General features: G+C 46.2%; 2 protein-coding genes across 6 annotated transcripts in view; one reads left to right on the forward strand and one right to left on the reverse strand.

Moving 5' to 3' along the window:
* Positions 1 to 723: 723 nt before the first annotated feature.
* On the forward strand, positions 724 to 14,226 carry PRRT1B (proline rich transmembrane protein 1B). Of its 5 annotated transcripts, XM_056538586.1 has the most exons (4): positions 724 to 843; positions 8,423 to 8,763; positions 11,339 to 11,473; positions 12,850 to 14,226. In XM_056538586.1, exons 1-4 carry the CDS (start codon positions 831 to 833, stop codon positions 12,994 to 12,996), a joined length of 636 nt encoding a protein of 211 aa, XP_056394561.1. In that variant the 5' UTR covers positions 724 to 830; the 3' UTR covers positions 12,997 to 14,226. The 5 variants fall into 5 exon arrangements, 1 of the variants encoding a protein (XP_056394561.1); XR_008847657.1 differs by lacking the exons at positions 724 to 843; positions 8,423 to 8,763 and adding an exon at positions 9,264 to 9,376; XR_008847656.1 differs by lacking the exons at positions 724 to 843; positions 8,423 to 8,763 and adding an exon at positions 10,133 to 10,281.
* A 2,359-nt stretch (positions 14,227 to 16,585) lies between these two features.
* RAPGEF1 (Rap guanine nucleotide exchange factor 1) overlaps positions 16,586 to 20,260 on the reverse strand; it is a gene marked incomplete at its 5' end in the record, with an annotated part of 50,607 nt that continues 46,932 nt past the window's right edge. Inside the window, 1 exon segment of the mRNA XM_056538576.1 lies at positions 16,586 to 17,451. Within this exon segment, the coding sequence (XP_056394551.1) occupies positions 17,301 to 17,451 (151 nt within the window).

A 20,260-nucleotide genomic window follows, 5' to 3' on the forward strand; every position in this document is an offset into this window, starting at 1 on the left:
CCTTCACTCCTATGGCTGCAGCACATCGCATCTTCACATCTATGGCAACAGGACATCTCACCTGCACACCTATGGCTGCAGAACATCGCACCTTCACACCTATGGCTGCAGCACATTGCCCCTTCACCCCTAAGGCTGCAGCACATCGCATCTTCACAGCTATGGCTGCAGCACATCACACCTTCACCCCATTTTCTGCAGCACATCTCACCTTCACTCCATTGTTTGCAGCATATTGCATCCTCACCCCTATGGCTGCAGCACATCACACCTTTACTTCTATGTCTGCAGCACATCGCACCTTCACCCCTATGGCTGCAGCACATCGCACCTTCACACATATAGCTGCAGCTCTAACCCTTAGCCAACATGATGCCATCACTTGCCAATGGCCAAAACAATTGGTACACAGGCTGCCATGTTTTTGGCCATAACCTGATCCCAATGAATTCCTATGGACTATGATGTAGCAGAGCTGGGGGGGTCTTGCCCTGTGACCACCCCTGGAGTGCTGTATCTTGTGCCCTGGGTATGGATTAGTCTGACCCCTGACCCCGTACCACGCTCCTGCACCCTTTGTACCATCATGGCATTGAGGTAAGTGGTAGTGCCAGCCTCAGCTGTGGGATCAGCACCAGGAGCTGAACTCCTATTTGCACAGCCTTCCGCAAACAGCTCTGTCAATTATTAATAAGGCAACTGAGAGGGAACAGAGGAGAGGCAGAGCCCAGGAGCAGGACCCAGAGAGAAGGTGCCAGGGGGAGACCAGGGTGGGCAGAGGGCAAGGATGAGCCAAGGCCACCAGGATTCATGAGAAGACACTGAGGACCATGACTACTGCAGGTACAGGGGGCGCTCCACATGGGCAGGGGAGAGTGTAAGCTCTTGGGCCCACCTGGCACCATAGCAGGGGGCACATAACTGGCACCATAGCAGGGGGCACATCACTGGGACCATAGCAGGGGGCACATCACTGGCACCATAGCAGGGGACACATCACTGGCACCATAGCAGGGGGCACATCACTGGGACCATAGCAGGGGGCACATCACTGGCACCATAGCAGGGGGCACATCACTGGCACCATAGCAGGGGGCACATCACTGGCACCATAGCAGGGGGCACATGACTGGCACCATAGCAGGGGGCACATCACTGGCACCATAGCAGGGGGCACATCACTGGGACCATAGCAGGGGGCACATCACTGGCACCATAGCAGGGGGCACATGACTGGCACCATAGCAGGGGGCACATGACTGGCACCATAGCAGGGGGCACATGACTGGCACCATAGCAGGGGGCACATGACTGGCACCATAGCAGGGGGCACATGACTGGCACCATAGCAGGGGGCACATCACTGGGACCATAGCAGGGGGCACATCACTGGGACCATAGCAGGGGGCACATCACTGGCACCATAGCAGGGGGCACATCACTGGCACCATAGCAGGGGGCACATCACTGGGACCATAGCAGGGGGCACATCACTGGCACCATAGCAGGGGGCACATTACTGGCACCATAGCAGGGGGCACATCACTGGCACCATAGCAGGGGGCACATTACTGGGACCATAGCAGGGGGCAGATTACTGGGACCATAGCAGGGGGCACATTACTGGCACCATAGCAGGGGGCACATTACTGGGACCATAGCAGGGGGCACATTACTGGCACCATAGCAGGGGGCACATTACTGGCACCATAGCAGGGGGCACATGACTGGCACCATAGCAGGGGGCACATTACTGGCACCATAGCAGGGGGCACATTACTGGCACCATAGCAGGGGGCACATCACTGGGACCATAGCAGGGGGCACATGACTGGCACCATAGCGGGGGGCACATCACTGGCACCATAGCAGGGGGCACATTACTGGCACCATAGCAGGGGGCACATCACTGGCACCATAGCAGGGGGCACATCACTGGCACCATAGCAGGGGGCACATCACTGGCACCATAGCAGGGGGCACATCACTGGCACCATAGCGGGGGGCACATAACTGGCACCATAGCAGGGGGCACATCACTGGCACCATAGCGGGGGGCACATTACTGGGACCATAGCAGGGGGCACATCACTGGCACCATAGCAGGGGGCACATTGCTGGCACCATAGCGGGGGGCACATTACTGGGACCATAGCAGGGGGCACATTACTGGGACCATAGCAGGGGGCACATCACTGGCACCATAGCAGGGGGCACATTGCTGGCACCATAGCAGGGGGCACATTACTGGCACCATAGCAGGGGCACATCACTGGCACCATAGCGGGGGGCACATTACTGGGACCATAGCGGGGGGCACATTGCATTGACCTTTGTCTAGTAAAGAAACAATATGAACTATTATATGTGTAAGATTGTATTTGTAACTAGTCTTCTGCTCCCCAGCTGTTGTTGAACTACAACTCCCAGCAGACCAAAGCAGGGGGAGCTTGTGATGCTACTTCTTACAGAGTGTATGTTCAGGAAATACAGGAGATGTGGGCATTGGGTGGGCACAGTGATTGCATTTACTTCTTACTGCCAACTAGTAACATCTATAAACTTGTGGATACATTGTATCAACCTGACACCTGGAAGTCACCAGACCAGTGTTTTCCAACCAGGGAGCCTACAGCTGTTGCAAAACTACAACTCCCAGCATGCTCGGACAGCCAAAGGCTGTCCGGGCATGCTGGGAGTTGTAGTTTGTAACAGCTGGATGCTAACTGGTTGGAATACACTGTGCTAGTACAACATAAAGTGGATGTGAGGAGGAACATATGACTACAGACTACACAGGGTTTGTTTGTAGTCTGTAACCATGGAGACCCAGAGGTCTGCATAACAGTGTTTTAAGACATTTTGTTAATTGGGCAGGTGATGGGCAGTGCCTGGTTTCCCCCAGACATGATGCTGCCCCCACCATGATCACTGTAGGGATGAGCTCTACAAGCAGTTCTTTCCCTCTCATGGTGTTTGCTCTGATATATATTGTCAGCTGTGAGATCTTATATAGACAGGGCTGTGTCTGATCTCTACAGGCAGTTCTTTCCCTCTCATGGTGTTTGCTCTGATATACATTGTCAGCTGTGAGATCTTATATAGACAGGGCTGTGTCTGATCTCTACAGGCAGTTCTTTCCGCCTCATATCTTGGTGTTTTCTCTGATATACATTGTCAGCTGTGAGATCTTATATAGACAGGAATGTGTCTGAGCTCTACAGGCAGTTCTTTCCCTCTCATGGTGTTTACTCTGATATATATTGTCAGCTGTGAGACCTTATATAGACAGGGCTTTGTCTGAGCTCTACAGGCAGTTCTTTCCACCTCATATCTTGGTGTTTTCTCTGATATACATTGTCAGCTGTGAGATCTTATATAGACAGGAATGTGTCTGAGCTCTACAGGCAGTTCTTTCCCTCTCATGGTGTTTGCTCTGATATATATTGTCAGCTGTGAGATCTTATATAGACAGGGTAGTGTCTGAGCTCTACAGGCAGTTCTTTCCCTCTCATGGTGTTTACTCTGATATATATTGTCAGCTGTGAGACCTTATATAGACAGGGCTTTGTCTGAGCTCTACAGGCAGTTCTTTCCCTCTCATGGCTCGGTGTTTGCTCTGACCGCGTTGCTTTATGCCGCTCGCCTTTGGTTTATATTGGGTTTAGAGCAGATTAAAGGAGTAAAGTTCTCAGGACTCGGAGTCGTCATCTACAGGAGACGATGATTTATCTTCGGACAAACAATGGATTTCACTTCTGTGACTCATAAGAGACATTTAATACGAAAAGGAGCCGCGATTATAGGGGAAACCGAGAGGTTAATCTGACTGAACAATAAGGGTTCAGACTATATGTGCAGGGAACATAGGGTTAATGCTGCAATGTGTTTCCCAACCAGGATGCTTCTAGCTGTTGCAAAACTACAACTCCCAGCATGCCCGGACAGCCTAGACCAGTGTTTCCTAAACAGTGTGCCTCCAGCTGTTGCAAAACTACAACTTCCAGTGCTGGGAGTTGTAGTTTTGCAACAGCTGGAGGCCCAGTGGTTGGTAAACAGTAGTATAGGAGTAATACCATCCCCCGAGACATATAAATCACTAATATAATTATATCACATATTGTGCTGGATGTAGTGTGTTTCTGTGTGATTAACTCCTGACAGGAGGTTGTGTAGTCCTCTCATTGTCATTGTGGTGTTGTCTCCAGCTCCCTGGCTCCTTCCTCTCTCTTGACAGGAAGTTGTGTAATCCTCTAATTGTAAGTTTGGTGTTGTCTCAGCGGTCCCCCCACCCTCTCCCTCCTGACAGGAAATTGTGTAGTCCTATTATTGTCTGTGTGGTGTTGCCTCTGAGGCTCCCTGGCTCCTCCCTTTCTCTTGACAGGAAGTTGTGTAGTTCTCTCATTGTCAGTGTGGTGTTGTCTCCAGCTCCCTGGCTCCTTCCTCTCTTGACAGGAAGTCGTGTAATCCTCTCATTGTTAGTGTGGTGTTGTCTCAGCTGCCTCCCCCCCATCTCCCTCCTGACAGGAAGTTGTGTAGCTCTCTCATTGTCAGTGTGGGTTTGCCTCAGCAGATCCCTGGCTCTCCCCTTTCTCTTGATTGAAAGTTGTGTAGTTCTCTCATTGTCAGTGTGGTCTCAGCAATTTACCCTCTCCCCCCCCCCCCCCCGACAGGAAATTGTGTAGTCCTCTCATTGTCAGTTTTGTGTGGTCTCAGCAGCTCTTTGGCTCCTCCCATCATCCTCTGCTGTCTCAGGGGTGAGGCTTGATTTAAGAGATAGTATCCAGCCCTGCCTCCTGAGTGATGTCATCACCTCTGACGACCCCCCAAATCTACATCCCCATCTCCCCGTCATTGGGACATTTAGGGAAGAATGAGGCGTGGTTACAGTATGCTGGCTTGTGCTGAGCAATGCCACAGGCAGAGGAGCAGACAGGGATTGATTACAGCAGGTGCTGCAACCTTACTAATTGTGCTATAGACTTCAGTGAAATGTGAGGTTCTGCAGCAGCTCTGGTAGAGAACTGACACAGTGGGTGGGACGTCTGATGAGAAGGGGCGGGGATTAGGGGATCTCTATTTACACTATTTTATTAGTCTTATTCTTTTGGCTTCGCCACCTTATTCTCCATCTTTACCGTAAACATCAATCGCCATCTAGTGAGATGCGGTCGGCGAATGTTTATAGAGCGCGAGCGGCAGAACAAACAGCGAAAATCTTATCAGAAAAAAAAAATAGCGAAAATAACCCGTCCCGAGAGCAAAGGTGGCGGCCATAGAAAGTTACTACCACTGATAGCAGAGGCCACAGGGGAGGGACAGCGCCATTCTGAGTAAATAAATATGGTCACTTTATTCTGTACATCAGTGCCCCCCCTGTCTGCAGGTCGTGTGCGGAATTACAACCTGTCACCATTCACTTCAATAAATCTGAACCGCAATACCGCACACAACCTCAGGACAAGAGGGGCGCTTATCCTATTTATTTATTTTCTAATTCCGGATAATAACGCGACATCGAGATACGACTAAAAGCCATGATATCTATAAAAGGGAAATAACTTTTCTTATGAAGTATATTAGAAAGTTTAACCCCTTAAGGACACCGCCTGTTTTTTCCTTAAAGGGGTACTCTGGTGCTCATGTTGTTCAGAACAATGATGTCACGGCCACGCCCCCTCCATTCATGTCTATGGGAGGGGGCGTGTCAGACGACACGCCCCCTCCCATAGACATGAATGGAGGGGGTTTTGTTTAGAACGCTGGTTCCCCTAACTTTTGTCTGGCAGCGGAGTACCCCTTTAATGACCAAGCCTAATTTTTCTAATCTGTCCCGTGTCTCTTTAAAGGGGCACTCCGCTGCTCAGCGTTCGGAACAAACTGCTCCAAACGCTGGAGCCGGCAGAGGGAGCTTGTGATGTCCCAGCCCCGCCCCCTCAATGCAAGTCTATGGGAGGGGGCGTAACATAGACTTGCATTGAGGGGGCGGGGCTATGACATCACGAGCCCCCGGCGCCGACTCCAGAGTTCAGAAGAGTTTGTCCCAAACGCTGAGCAGCGGAGTAACCCTTTAAGTGGTAATACCTCTGACGCGCTTTTACTCGTGACGTATTGTACTTTATATTGGCGGTAAATCTTTATTAATTCATGCAGCATTTTTTGTGAAAACACCTTTTATTTATGGCTTTCACTGCACGGTAAAAATGATGTTCTTTTTAATCTGTGGGCCGGTACGATTACGGCGATATCCAGTTTATGTCGCTTTTTTATGTTCTTTTATCCTTTTCTCTACAAAATCCTTTTTTTCTCCTATTTTTGCGTTGTCGCGTGTCGTCACCGTGCGGGGTCAAGACCATTATGTACAAGTCATTACAGACGTGGTAATATCTATTATTTATATGTTTGGATGCTTTTTTTTTTGGGTGATAATTTAGGGTTTTTACGCCCCCTGTCAACACCATAGATTCCGTGATCTGGACTGATCACGGCACCTACAGGGTTAATGCTGCCAAGTCCGGCGCGATCCTGGTCCTGGCAGCTGCGGCTGTGATTGACAGGCACGGTACCCTCCATTCATTTCTATAAGTGCGGCTCTCGGGCATCATGGGCGCTCCCATATAAAAGAATGGTGTGGGTACCGTCTAGAGCAGTGGTCTTCAACCTGAGGACCTCCAGATGTTGCAAAACTACAACTCCCAGCATGCCCGGACAGCTGGGAGTGCCCCTTTAAATTAGTGTTTCCCAACCAGTGTGCCTCCAGCTGTTGTAAAACTACAACTCCCAACATGCCCGGACAGCCTTCGGCTGTCCGGGCATGCTGGGAATTGTAGTTTTGCAACATCTGGAGGTCCGCAGGTTGAAGACCACTGCTCTAGAGGTAGACGACATGAGCTCCTCACTGAGCGAGACCGGGTCCCATTCCGGAGATTGTGTGGGGTCCCAGCGGTCAGACCCCCACGATCAGCTACTAACCCCTTCTCTTGTGGATAGGGGATAAGTTAAAGGGGTACTCCACTGGAAAACATTCTTTTTTTCTTTTAAATCAACTGGTACCAGAAAGTTAAACAGATTTGTAAATTACTTGTATTAAAAAAAAAATCTTAATCCTTCCAGTACTTATTAGCTGCTGTATGCTACAGAGGAAATTCTTTCCTTTTTGGAACACAGAGCTCTCTGCTGACATCTCTGTCCATTTCAGGAACTGTCCAGAGTAGGAGAAAATCCCCATAGCAAACATATGCTGCTCTGGACAGTTCCTAAAATGGACAGAGATGTCAGAAGAGAGCACTGTGCTCGTGATGTCAGCAGAGAGCTCTGTGTTCCAAAAAGAATTTCCTCTGTAGTATTCAGCAGCTAATAAGTACTGGAAGGATTAAGATTTTTTTTTTTAATACAAGTAATTTACAAATCTGTTTAACTTTCTGGCACCAGTTGATATAAAAAAAAAAAAAAAATTACGTTTTTTACCGGAGTAAAGGGGTACTCCACTGGAAAACATTTTTTTTTTAATCAACTGGTACCAGAAAGTTAAACAGATTTGTAAATTACTTCTATTAAAAAATCTTAATCCTTCCAGTACTTATTAGCTGCTGAATACTACAGAGGAAATTCTTTTCTTTTTGGAACACAGAGCTCTCTGCTGACATCACGACCACAGTGCTCTCTGTGCTCGTGATGTCAGCAGAGAGCTCTGTGTTCCAAAAAGAATTTCCTCTGTAGTATTCAGCAGCTAATAAGTACTGGAAGGATTAAGATTTTTTAATAGAAGTAATTTACAAATCTGTTTAACTTTCTGCCACCAGTTGATTAAAAAAATAAAAAAATAAATAAAATAAAGTTTTTTACCGGAGTAAAGGGGTACTCCACTGGAAAATTATTATTTTTTTTTAATCAACTTGCCCCAGAAAGTTAAACAGATTTGTAAATTACTTAAATTAAAAAATCTTAATCCTTCCAGTACTTATTAGCTGCTGTATGCTCCACAGGAAGTTGTGTGTTTTTTTTTCTCTCTTACTACAGTGCTCTCTGCTGACACCTCTGTCCGTGTCAGGAACTGCCCAGAGCAGGAGAGGTTTACTATGGGGATTTGCTCCTACTCTGGACAGTTCCTGACATGGACAGAGGTGTCAGTAGAGAGCACTGTGGTCCGACAGAAAATAAATTTAAAAAGAAAAGAACTTCCTGTGTATTATACAGCAGTTGATAAGTACAGGAAGGATTAAGATGTTTTAATAGAAGTAATTTACAAATCTGTTTAATTTTCGGGTACCAGTTGATAAAAAAAAAAAAAAAAAAAAAGTTTTCCAGTGGAGTACCCCTTTAATTTTGGCTGCAGTACCCCTTTAATGTTTTGAAAGATGTATAATATATAAAGAGTATTTGCGCCCATTTAATGCCGCTCACCACCCACTGATTTATTTAGATTCTGCAGAAATGGAGGTCTCCATCCAATTAGAAGCGGAGGAGGGAAGAGGCGCTGCAGCAGAAATGAGCCAAAGAACTGACACTTCCGGAAATGTCCGACCCCCTGTGCAGCCCAAGAATACGGGAGCCGAGGAGCCTAAAGGAATAGAGAACACTGGATTTGTTGGGGACCCCCCACCTTACTCCCCCCCGGACCCAAAGATCGCCCATCTCCTGTATCCACACTACCCACCCAACTTGTCAGGGAACATGCCCGTCTACTACCAGTCCGGACCCGCCATGGCGCCCACCGTGTACACCCAGCAGAACCTGACACCGGGACCGTATCCGTATATCATAGTAAGACTTATCAGGCTCCTCCTCCTTTGTTCATCTGAATGGTACTTGGTACTTGGTTATAGAACCAGCGCCACTCTTGTCCTGAGGTCGTGTGTGGTATTACAACTCCACTCCATTGACGTTGATAGGATTAAAGTGCAATACCACACACAAACTGAAGCCAAGGGTGGCGCTGTTTCTATTATAACCCCTTTCTGTCTATTTGATCCTGGTGAAGCTGGGTGACTAACTAACACAGTCCCCACCCAACTTTACCAGAACGTCTGTGCATTGTGGTGAAATGAATGAATTATAATGCAAAACTGCTAGTCAGGGGGTTAATGGAGTATCCACTGCACCAGCGTTTGCATCATTTTCTTCCGAACACTGGGTGCGGGGTCGTGATGTCACAACCACGCCCCCTCAATGCAAGTCTATGGGAGGGGGCATGGCAGGTGCCACGCCCCCTCCCATAGACTAGCATTGAGGGGGCCACGCCCCATCCCATAGATTTGCATTGAGGGGCGTGGCCTTGATGTTATGACCCTCCCACAGCCCGCACCCAGTGTTCGGAATAAAATGTTCAGTGGAGTACCCCTTTAAGAACGCAGCGTCCACTATCCAGTCTCTTGTGGTTTGTGATGGCTCCAGCGGCGGCCAAATGTTTTGAGATTGACACAAATTTTTGGTTTTCACACCGTTTGTTGCTTCATTATTTTTACTTAGATGTTTCTATGGTAACTGAAGAATATTTAGAAGCTTTTTATACATTTTACACTTTTATTGACAAATACATCAAGTTTATGTAAATAATCAGTAAGGAGATTTATCAAAAACCGTGCAGAGGAAAAGCTGATAGATATGGGTAACTCAGTTACTCCTCCTCTGGACAGGTTCTGATAAATCTCCCCCATTGAGTCCAAACATGCTGGGAGTTGTAGTTTTGCAACAGCTGGAGGCACCCCTGATTGGGAAACACTGGTCTATACTATAATATAGTCCAAACATGCTAGGAGTTGTAGTTTTGCAACAGCTGGAGTCACACTGGTTGGTAAACACTGACCTATACTACTATATAGTCCAACATGCTGGGAGTTGTAGTTAGTAACTAACTGCAACTCCCAAATTTAATAAAAAAAAAAAAAAAAAGCGATCCAAAAGTCTCATAAAAACAAAAATGGTCCTGTTAAAAACTACATCTGGGGTGCAAAAAACGATCCCTCATACAGATCCATATAAGAAGAAATAGGGGTCAGAATAGGACAAAAATGTTCCCCGCATATGTGTATCCTGTGATGTCACGCATATATAATTAATTATGCAAATTAGCATGGCCGGTATTTTTTATTTTTTTTTGTAAGAAAGGTGGCGACCCTGGTTGCTATGGGCAACTTTTCCTCTGCACAGATTTTGATAAATGTCGCCCGTGACAAGGAGACTCCCCAGATCTCAATCCTAGAGAACCTGAGGTCAATCCCCAAACTGCGGAGGACAAAGAAAACCCCAAAATTGTGATAAGGAAAGAACGGGAGGTCAGAGGTCAGGATTGGGCCCGGAGAGGATATCCAGCATAGAAAGGAGAACAAATCAAAACCTGTGCAGAGGAGAAGTAGCCGAGTTACCCATAGCAACCAATCAGATCGCTGCTTTCATTTTCCAGAGGCCTTTTCAAAAGTGAAAGCAGCGATCTGATTGGTTGCTATGGGTAACCCAGCTACGTTTCCTCTACATAAACCTGATGGATTTGTCGACAAAAGTGTAAAAACTTGTGAAGTTGTGTTAACAATTGTATTCGGTAACCATGGATACGATCTAACGAGACTGGAGCAGGAAATCTAAGAGAAAAAAAAGCAATATCTGTGACAGACTTAAAGGGGTACTCCGCCCCTAGACATCTTATCCTCTATCCCAAGGACAGGGGATAAGATGCCTGATCACGGAGGTCCCGCCACTGGGACCGCAATCTCCCTGCTGCATCCAGCGTTCGTTTAGAGCGCCGGGTGCAGCACCGGAGGCTTGTGATGTCATGGCCGCGCCCCCTCAATGCATGTCTATGGGAGGGGGCGTGGCAGACTTGCATTGAGGGGGCATGGCCGTAATGTCACGAGCCTCTGCCCCGCATCACCAGTCATCCGGCACGTAGCGAAGTTCGCTCTGTGCATTGGATTTCTGGGGTGCCGCAGCCGAGATCGCAGGGGTCCCCAGCAGCAGGGTCAGACATCTTATCCCCCCATCCTTTGCATAGGGGTGGAGTACCCCTTTAAAACTTTGGGCTATAACCGTACCCTGGAACAATGACATCCGCCCCCCCCTCAGCGTAGCTTTTTTTCCGGCATGTGCTGCGCTTACGGACTTCCGTGCTCTTCAGGTACACAAAGGGTTAACCACGCACCTTCCCCGAGATAAAGGAAGTAATAAGATCTAAGGAGTCGGCTCATTCCAGCTCCGTGAATTATTGATGCCCAAATGATCCTTCACTGCCCCCCCCACACACACTTAACTGCGCCAAAGATGGGGCCTCATTATGCCCCTCCATTATGTACCAGGCTGCTAGACTTGGGGTTTCTCTGATGGCGCCATTGTTTTCTCTCCGCAGAACGACAGCTCGCTGGGGATGACGCCTCCGCAGGCGCCTGAGGTCAGGACCAAGGACTACATGGTGGAGTCAGTGCTGGTCACCTTCTTCTGCTGCTTCCTGACGGGGATCATCGCCGTGGTCTATTCCCATGAGGTAAGACAAAGCGCCCCCTACTGACCTGACTTATAGGGGGAACTCCATGGGGGAGATTTATTGGGCTCTATGGGTTTGTTCACATAATGAAGACTCCACTGTACATATCCGCGCTGATTGGTGGAGAAGCCCTTTAAATCCGGGGCCCCTCAGGTTCCATGGCGGCTGCGCCAACTCCGGTGCCAAGGAAATCACGGACGTAAATTATTCAGAGTGGAAAAAAAAAAACCACGAAAACCCGACAGGCGGGCGTCCAGAGGAGTAATGTGCACCATGTATTATTAATGGGGTAAAGGGGCTGACCCACCACGGATAGTAACCCTATCATGACCACAGGGACTCTGACACCGTAACGGTACAATGGGGGGGTCCATGGAGTACAATGGGAAAAAGGGGCAATTTACATTTATATTGGGAGAGGGGGAAGTTTTTAAGGTTTTATTTGACACTTTTTATGCCCTCATAGGGGACTATCTATAGCAATCATTAGATTGCTTATACTGTTCCGGTGGTATACATAGACATTGCACTGATCAGTATTATCAGCGATCTACTTCTCTGGTCTGCTGGATGGCAAGAGCAGAGAAGACCCCAGTGAGGATAGACGGGGGCAGGTGAAGGCACCTCCGGCCGCCACCTTGACTCACTGGATCCCCGTGGCCATGCCAGCGAGCAGCCATGCGAACCCTCGCATTGCCGTGATCTGTAGGGGTTAAAGGGGCACTCTGCCGCTAGACATGTTATCCCCTATCCAAAGCATGGGGGAGAACATGTCTGATCGCGGGGGTACGGCTGCTGGGGCGCGAACTCCGCTCCGTGCCGGATGACTGGCAATCATGATACCTCCCATAGACATAAAAGGAGAGGGCATGGCACGATTTCACGATCGTAATCCCGCAGCATTGGCACGAAGATTGCGGCTGGGCCCCACGCGATTAGACATGTTATCCACTATCCTTTGGATATAAGGGGCGGAGTACCCCTTTAATGGTGGGGATCAGATGACCGCCATCACCGGCAGGTGCCCAACTACTGATAACAGCCAGGACCTGACGTTCATGAAGCGAGCCCAGCTCCTGTGCCCGCTTCATGTACAGGACGTATATGTACGTCCTGGTGGGCTAAGTCCCAGAGCAGTAGGACGTACATATACGTCCAATGACATTTCTATTGGAAACCATCAGCATTTTGATGATATTATGACTAAATATGTATTCGTGCTATATAACAATCCTAGATGAGAGAAACATAACCTGTGGCTGTTGCAAAACTACAACTCCCAGCATGCCCTGACAGCCTGCGGCTGTCAGGGCATGCTGGGAGTTGTAGTTTCGCAACAGCAAGAAGGCCATAAACCACCTGTGTTTCCCCTCCAGACCCGGTCGGCACTGAGCAGAGGCGACATCCTGCAGGCCCAGGAGTCCTCCCGCAAGGCCCGCTCCCTGGTCCTCTTCAGCCTGCTCTTCGGGGTCTTCATCTCCGTCAGCTGGATCATCTACGTGGTGGTCACCATTTTCTTATGACAGAGGAGACGTCGCTTCGAACTGTATCATAATAATAATAATAATAAAAATCCTTCTTCAGAGACCAGAAATCACAACTGCAGCTGCTATACCCCCAGGAGGGCAGCAGGGGGCGCCTCAGGCTGATTGCCGCTGACCACATCCTATGTGTATATGTACAGATAACATTAAATACAATGTATCTTTTTTTTTTTTCTTAATTAATCTGCATTTTCCTTATTTGGTGAAGTTTCTCCAATTAACAAAACAAAAAAACAACCCATTATGTATAGTTCAGTTCATAAAGCGCAATTTTTCTCGTCCCCTAATACACCCCCTTCTGCATTGTTTTTATATTTTAAAAGGTTGTGTTGGGGGTAAAGTCAGAGGCAATGCAGCAGCTGCGCCATAAAGGCTCCGCTATATCACTGTTCTGCAACATAGATATTTAGTTCTTGTTCTCTACATTTAAAGGGGCTGAATCAAAGCTGGGCTATTTTGTCAGAAGTACACACACAGTATCTTCCCCAATTAGTTGTCTATCCAATCACAGCACAACATTCAGTCCTTACTGTTATGCCATGACATAGCACTGAGGGATAATATACACAGCAAAGTACTATAGATGGCAGGCAGGAGGAAGAAGGGGTTACTGTGCACCAGATTTGCAAGGTGTTACGTCAGCAGAACTGCAAGAAACAGCAGCAACAACAACAAAGGGGTTACACTAGTTGCTACTGAGAAGCTAAAGGGTGGGAGGTGATTACACTGCAACACTGTGGACATACAGCGGTAGATGCACTGCTTTTTTTAAAAGATGAGCTGTCCTGATTTGTAAAAGATGAGAAGGAAGCCTTGATTTACCTTGCTTTGAGAGGTGAGAAGGAAGCCATGATTTACCTTTGTGGATCCTCTTCAACAGGAAAACTAGCTCAGCTCAGCATAGCAGATACTAAACTTCAACGCCAAGTTATGTCCTGAGTTTCTCTATTACTAGAGACAGAAATCCTCTGGTAACAGGCAGTGAATGACTGATTGCAAAGTAGTGAGACACCTAGTAGCCAAGACTTAAACAGCTGTTTATCTGGGGGTAAGGAGTCATTTTTGGTCAATGAAGTGATTTACTAATGTGTTAGGATTCTCATAGGGTTTCAAATGGAAGGAAATGGTTTGAAATTGTGCAAGGAGGGTTTGCTACAATGTATCGGTGTAGGTAACATGTCTCAGTCTGGAGTGCACAGAGGAGTGTTTTTTCACCCAGAGTGCCAGCAGCTATTGTAAAACTACAACTCCCAGCATGCCCGGACTGCCTTTGGCTGTCCGGGCATGCTGGGAATTGTAGTTTTGGTAAAAGCAATTAGAAATATTTAAAAATGTTACACGTTGTATATAGAATTGCGTTTGAACTTGTTTAGGGTTAATTCACACACAGCAGATTTTGCTGCAGAAGATTTAGCAAAAATCCATCGCCATTTTTTTGCAGAAACAAATCTAATTTAAGATGAATGGAAATGTAGTTACCGAAATTTGTCTTGACAAATCTGCTGTGTGTGACCTCAACCTTAATGTGGGGCAAAAGTATTAGAAGATAAATACATAGCGCCACCAAGTGAAATAAATAGGAACTGCAACACAAAGTTCTCACCTCTTTTGTGGCTCGGTGGCCGTCGTGTTAGGAATTTGGCGCACTGTGCATTTAGGAATTTGGCGCACTGTGCATTTAGGTTACACACTGTGGCATCACAAAACGGCACAATCGTGCTTAGCGTATGGATCATCCTGAATATTGTAAAGGTTCTTGTGTACATCTTGTGCTTACCTGTTTTAGCTGATGTGGCAGGCATGAGGGTTTCAGCCATAATGATTGTATTTTATCACTGAATTGATTTCCTAATGTTGCCTACATTTCCCAAGAATTCTCTGGCTTTGCAGAGAGAGGGAGGCAGAGTCTGATCACTGCACCTGGACATAAATGAGGCTGCTTGTGGTTACCCAGGTCAACTGCTTAAAGAGGTACTCCGGTAGAAACATTTTATTTTATTTTTTTCAACTGGTGCCAGAAAGTTAAACAGATTTGTAAATTACTTCCATTTAAAAATCTTAATCCTTCCAGTACTTATTAGCTGCTGAATACTACAGAGGAAATTCTTTTTTTTTTTAAGAGCTCTCTGCTGACATCACGACCACAGTGCTCTCTGCTGACATCTCTGTCCATTTTAAGAACTGTCCAGAGTAGGAGAAAATCCCCATAGAAAACATATGCTGCTCTGGACAGTTCCTAAAATGGACAGAGATGTCAGCAGAGAGCACTGTGGTCGTGATGTCAGCAGACAGCTCTTAAAACAAAATAATTCCCTCTGTAGTATTCAGCAGCTAATAAGTACTGGAAGGATTAAGATTTTTTAATAAAAGTAATTTACAAATCTGTTTATCTTTCAGGCACCAGTTGATTTAAAAAAAAAAAAAAAAAAGTTTTCCACCGGAGTACCCCTTTACGTGGGTTGGGGTCAGTTCACTATATATGCAGTTTCCATGCATTCAAGTGCGTTTTTTTTTAAATATTGCCATCAAGAGAAAATTATTTTACTTATAGTCACAATAGCAGAAGTATACAGATAGAGCTGGAGGGGAAATATATATATCTCTGATCCCATAGCGATAACCTGGCTGGAGGACTCCAAATTTCCATACAGTCATGCCCATGCATCCAGCTCTCTTGTATACATGGATGTAACTGCAGAGACCCCAGAACAGGCAGAAGTGTGAGCGCCCCCTACAGTTGACCTGTTGAACCTTTGTAATAGTGCAGAGATGATACTTACCTGCTGTGCACTGCAGATCTACTCTCTGTATCCTTCCTAATACTATGAGCCTATAGTGACAAGGGAATCCGCTTTATCATCCAAAAAATACTCTGGAAAACCGAAAACACAGACACGGGGTGAATATATGGGCGGCGCCACAGACCGGAGCGACAGCTACACAGGACACCAATGTTCTTTTATAGGCAGCCAAATTAGGGCTCAGTCTACAGGGCAATGTTTCCCAACCAGGGCGTCGTTCTCTGTTGCAAAACTACAACTCCCATGCAGTGGTTGGCTTTCCGGGCATGCTGGGAGTTGTAGTTTTGCAACAGCTGGAGGCACCAATAGGGCAGTGTCTCCCAATCAGTGTGCATTTATCTGTTACAAAACTACAAATCCCTGCATGCCCGGACAGCCGTTGGCTGTCCGGGCATGCTGGGAGTTGTAGTTTAACCACATCTGAAGGCACCCTGGTTGGAAAACACTGGTCTATTGGGCAATGTTTCTTAACCAGCATGCCTTTATCTCTTGCTAAACTACAACTCCCAGCATGCTGAGATTTAGGAGCCAATAATTAGGCATACTGGGAGTTGCAGTTTTGCAACAGCTGGAGGCACACTGGTTGGGGAACACTGCTATAGGGGGTGACGTAGTTGACCACAAACATGATGGGTTGTAGTCAGAGCCATGTTATCTGTCAACCACATATCTGTGGAACTACAAATCCCAGCACCCACCCATGCAGCACATATGGCAGTGTGTATTATTATAAAAAAAAAAAAAAGTTATATCATTTTATTTAAATTAACAATTTTGAAGTTTGGGTAAACTTTTCCAGGCCACGGGCGTTGGCGGCACGACGGGCAGAGAAGATCATAAGACGTTTAAAACATTTATTTGACCTCCTGTGTTGGGACATGGCGCCCCCGCTGCATCCTGGGTAATTTCACGTTACACAGATCGCCCGTCAGTTTCCCCGTCTATGTACATATTACACGCTCAGTCTCTGTATACTTGTCATGCAACAGCATAAAAAAAATATAATAATAATAATAATAATACATATCATCACATTGCGGCGCCTATGCCCTCCTCCCTCCCCCCCTCCTCCTCCTCTCCCCATACCCAACACTGATATTTACAGGAGCGGCTCTCGCTGATGCCCTCTGCTGGGGGTGCAGGGGAAAACACAGAGTCCGGAATAAACCAAAGAAAAATTATCAACTTTGGGGTCCACGTCTGGGGGGTTGCGTCTTCATCCAACAAGTCTAAACCGTCCGTGAAAGTGTAAACGGATGGCACAGAGAAAAGTTTGGCCTCTTGGGGTTAACACGAGACAGCGGCGGAGGCAGCAGCTGGCAGGGCCGACCGCGTCATCGGGAGGTGTCAGTGACGGTAAACATGACGCATGAGCCCTTCCCTCCCCCTCCCTGCCAGTCTCTGATCTCCCCCTTCAGTGGGAGATCTCCTATCCTCAGTGTCCACCAGGGGGCGGCGTCGCCCCCTCCGCACCTCCTTACTTTAGGTTTTCTCGTCTCGCTCTGTCTTTCGTCTCGTGATGTTGCGCGGTTTGATTTTCAGGGAGAGCTCCCATAAGGCTTCCTCCGCCAGGTGGTCGCTGAAGTCGTTGAAGAAAGAGATGATGTCGTCGTTGCGGCGGATCTCATAGTGACTGCAACGGGAGAAAAAGACAAACAGCCAATGACTACAGAGCGGCGGCTGCGCAGACAGGGCTCTGCTACCTCACTGCACAATGCAAGCGCTGCAACGTTTAATAGCTGCCGTGCTATCATTTCACGATATCTCTGTTTGCAATAAGTAAATATCCACAGCTGAGGGTTTGTTACAATCATGTCCAATCGGGACAATCCCTCTTTGTATTGAAAGGGGTTGTCCAGTAGAAAAAGCTACATTTTTGTTTGGGGTTTTTTTTTGTGGCAAAAACAGCACCACTCCTGTCCACAGGTAGTGTCCGGTATTGCATCTCAGCTCCATTGAAGTGGATAGGACTCCGCTGCAATACAACACGTGACCTGTGAACAGGAGTGGAGATATTTTTTTGCAAAAAGTGAAGCTGCATTTGTCTAATACTAATACCCTTTAACCCCTTAAGGACCGGGCGTTTTTCGGTTTTTGCTCTTTCGTTTTTTCCTCCTTACCTTTAAAAAATCATAACTCTTTAAATTTTGCACCTAAAAATCTGTATTATGGCTTATTTTTTGCGCCACCAATTCTACTTTGTAATGATATCAGTCATTTTAACCAAAAATCTACGGCGAAACGGGAAAAAAAATCATTGTGCGACAAAATTAAAAAAAAAATGCCATTTTGTAACTTTTGGGGGCTTCCGTTTCTACGAAGTACATTTTTCGGTAAAAATGACACCTTATCTTTATTCTCTAAAGATGTTTTTTTTTTTTATAATTGGAAATGCCGGGTGATTCAAACTTTTATTAGGGGAAGGGATAATTCAAAGGGTTAATGATTTTTTTACACTTTTCTTTTGCAATATTATAGCCCCCATAGGGGGCTATAACATTGCATTAACTGATCTTTAACAGTGTTCAATGCATCTTCATAGGGATGCAATGATCAGTGTTTTCGGCGATTGATTGCTCAAGCCTGGATCTCAGGCTTGAAGCATTCAATCGGCGATCGGACTGCAGGAAGGAAGGTAAGAGACCGTCCTCCTGTGCTACAGCTGATCGGGATGATTATACCGCGGCGATCCCGAACAGCTCCCTGAGCTAACCAGGCACTTTTACTTTCACTTTTAGCCGCGTGGCTCAAGGGCGGCTAAAGGGTTATTAGTGGCGGGTCCCGGCTTCACTATGACGCCGGGCCCGCCGTGATATGATGCGGGGTCACCCCGCGTTATATCACGGGAGCGGGACCAAGGACGTACTCATACGTCCTTGGTCCTTAAGAGGTTAAAGGGGTACTCCGGTGAAAACCTCTTTTCTTTTAAATCAACTGGTGGCAGAAAGTTAAACATATTTGTAAATTACTTCTATTAAAAAATCTTCATCCTTCCTGTACTTATTAGCTGCTGAATACTACAGAGGAAATTCTTTTTGGAATGGTCTCTGATGACATCACGAACACAGTTCTCTCTGCTGACGTTATTATAATAATAATAACGCTTTATTTATTGTTGTCCTTAGTGGGATTTGAACCCAAGTCCCCAGCACTGCAAGGCAGCAGTGCTAACCACTGAGCCACCATGCTGCCCTTAGCATACATCTGCTATGCATGGTTGCTAAAATGGACAGAGATGTCAGCAGAGAGCACTGTGCTCGTGATGTCATCAGTGTTCCAAAAAGAAAGGAATTTCCTCTGTAGCATTCAGCAGCTAATAAGTACTGGAAGGATTACGATTTTTTAATAGAAGTAATTTACAAATATGCTTAACTTTCTGCCACCAGTTGATTTAAAAGAAAAAAGGTTTTCACCGGAGTACCCCTTTAGCCCCTTAAGGACGCAGGGTTTTTCCGTTTTTTGCATTTTCATTTTTTCCTCATCACCTTCTAAAAATCATTACACTTTCAATTTTGCACATAAAATTCCATATGATGCTTATTTTTTGCGCCACCAATTCTACTTTGCAGTGACATTAGTCATTTCACCCAAAAATCCACGGCGAAATGGAAAAAAAAAATCATTGTGCAACAAAACTTAAGCAAAAATTTAATTTTGTAACTTTCGGGGGTTTCGGTTTCTACGCAGTACATTTTTCGGTAAAAAAGACACCTTATGTTTATTCTGTAGATCCATACGATTAAAATGATCCCCTACTTATATAGGTTGGATTTTGTCGTACTTTGGAAAAAAATAACTACATGCAGGAAAATTTATATGTTAAAAATTCTCATCTTCTAACCCCTACAACTTCTTTATTTTTCAGCGTATGGGGCGGTATGAGGGCTCATTTTTTGCGCCGTGTTCTGAAGTTTTTATCGGTACCATTTTTGTATTGATAGGACTTTTTGATCGCTCTTTATTAATTTTTTCATGATATAAAAAGTTACCAAAAATACACTATTTTGGACTTGGAATTTTTTTGCGTGTACGCCATTGTCCGTGCAATTTAATTTACAATATATTTTTATAGTTTGGACATTTCCGCACGCGGCGATACCACATATGTTTATTTTTATTTACAGGTTTTTTTTTTTTATGGGAAAAGGGGGGTGATTCAAACTTTTATTAGGGAAGGGGTTTCTTTTTCACTTTTTTTTTGCAGTGTTATAGCTCCCATAGGAACCTATAACACTGCACACACTGATCTCTTATACTGATCATTATTATCCCATAGGGACCTATAACACTGCACACACTGATCTCTTATACTGATCATTGTTATCCCATAGGGACCAATAACACTGCACACACTGATCTCTTATACTGAGCATTGTTATCCCATAGGGACCAATAACACTGCACACACTGATCTCTTATACTGATCATTGTTATCCCATAGG

The sequence above is a fragment of the Hyla sarda genome, chromosome 9 (genome assembly GCF_029499605.1).
Source record: "Hyla sarda isolate aHylSar1 chromosome 9, aHylSar1.hap1, whole genome shotgun sequence".
Taxonomy (NCBI): Eukaryota; Metazoa; Chordata; class Amphibia; order Anura; family Hylidae; genus Hyla; species Hyla sarda.

Coding starts and splice junctions, on each gene's coding strand:
- PRRT1B (XM_056538586.1), top strand. Junction 8,764..11,338: donor GACCGTATCCGTATATCATA/GTAAGACTTATC, acceptor TTCTCTCCGCAG/AACGACAGCTCGCTGGGGAT. Junction 11,474..12,849: donor CCGTGGTCTATTCCCATGAG/GTAAGACAAAGC, acceptor TTTCCCCTCCAG/ACCCGGTCGGCACTGAGCAG.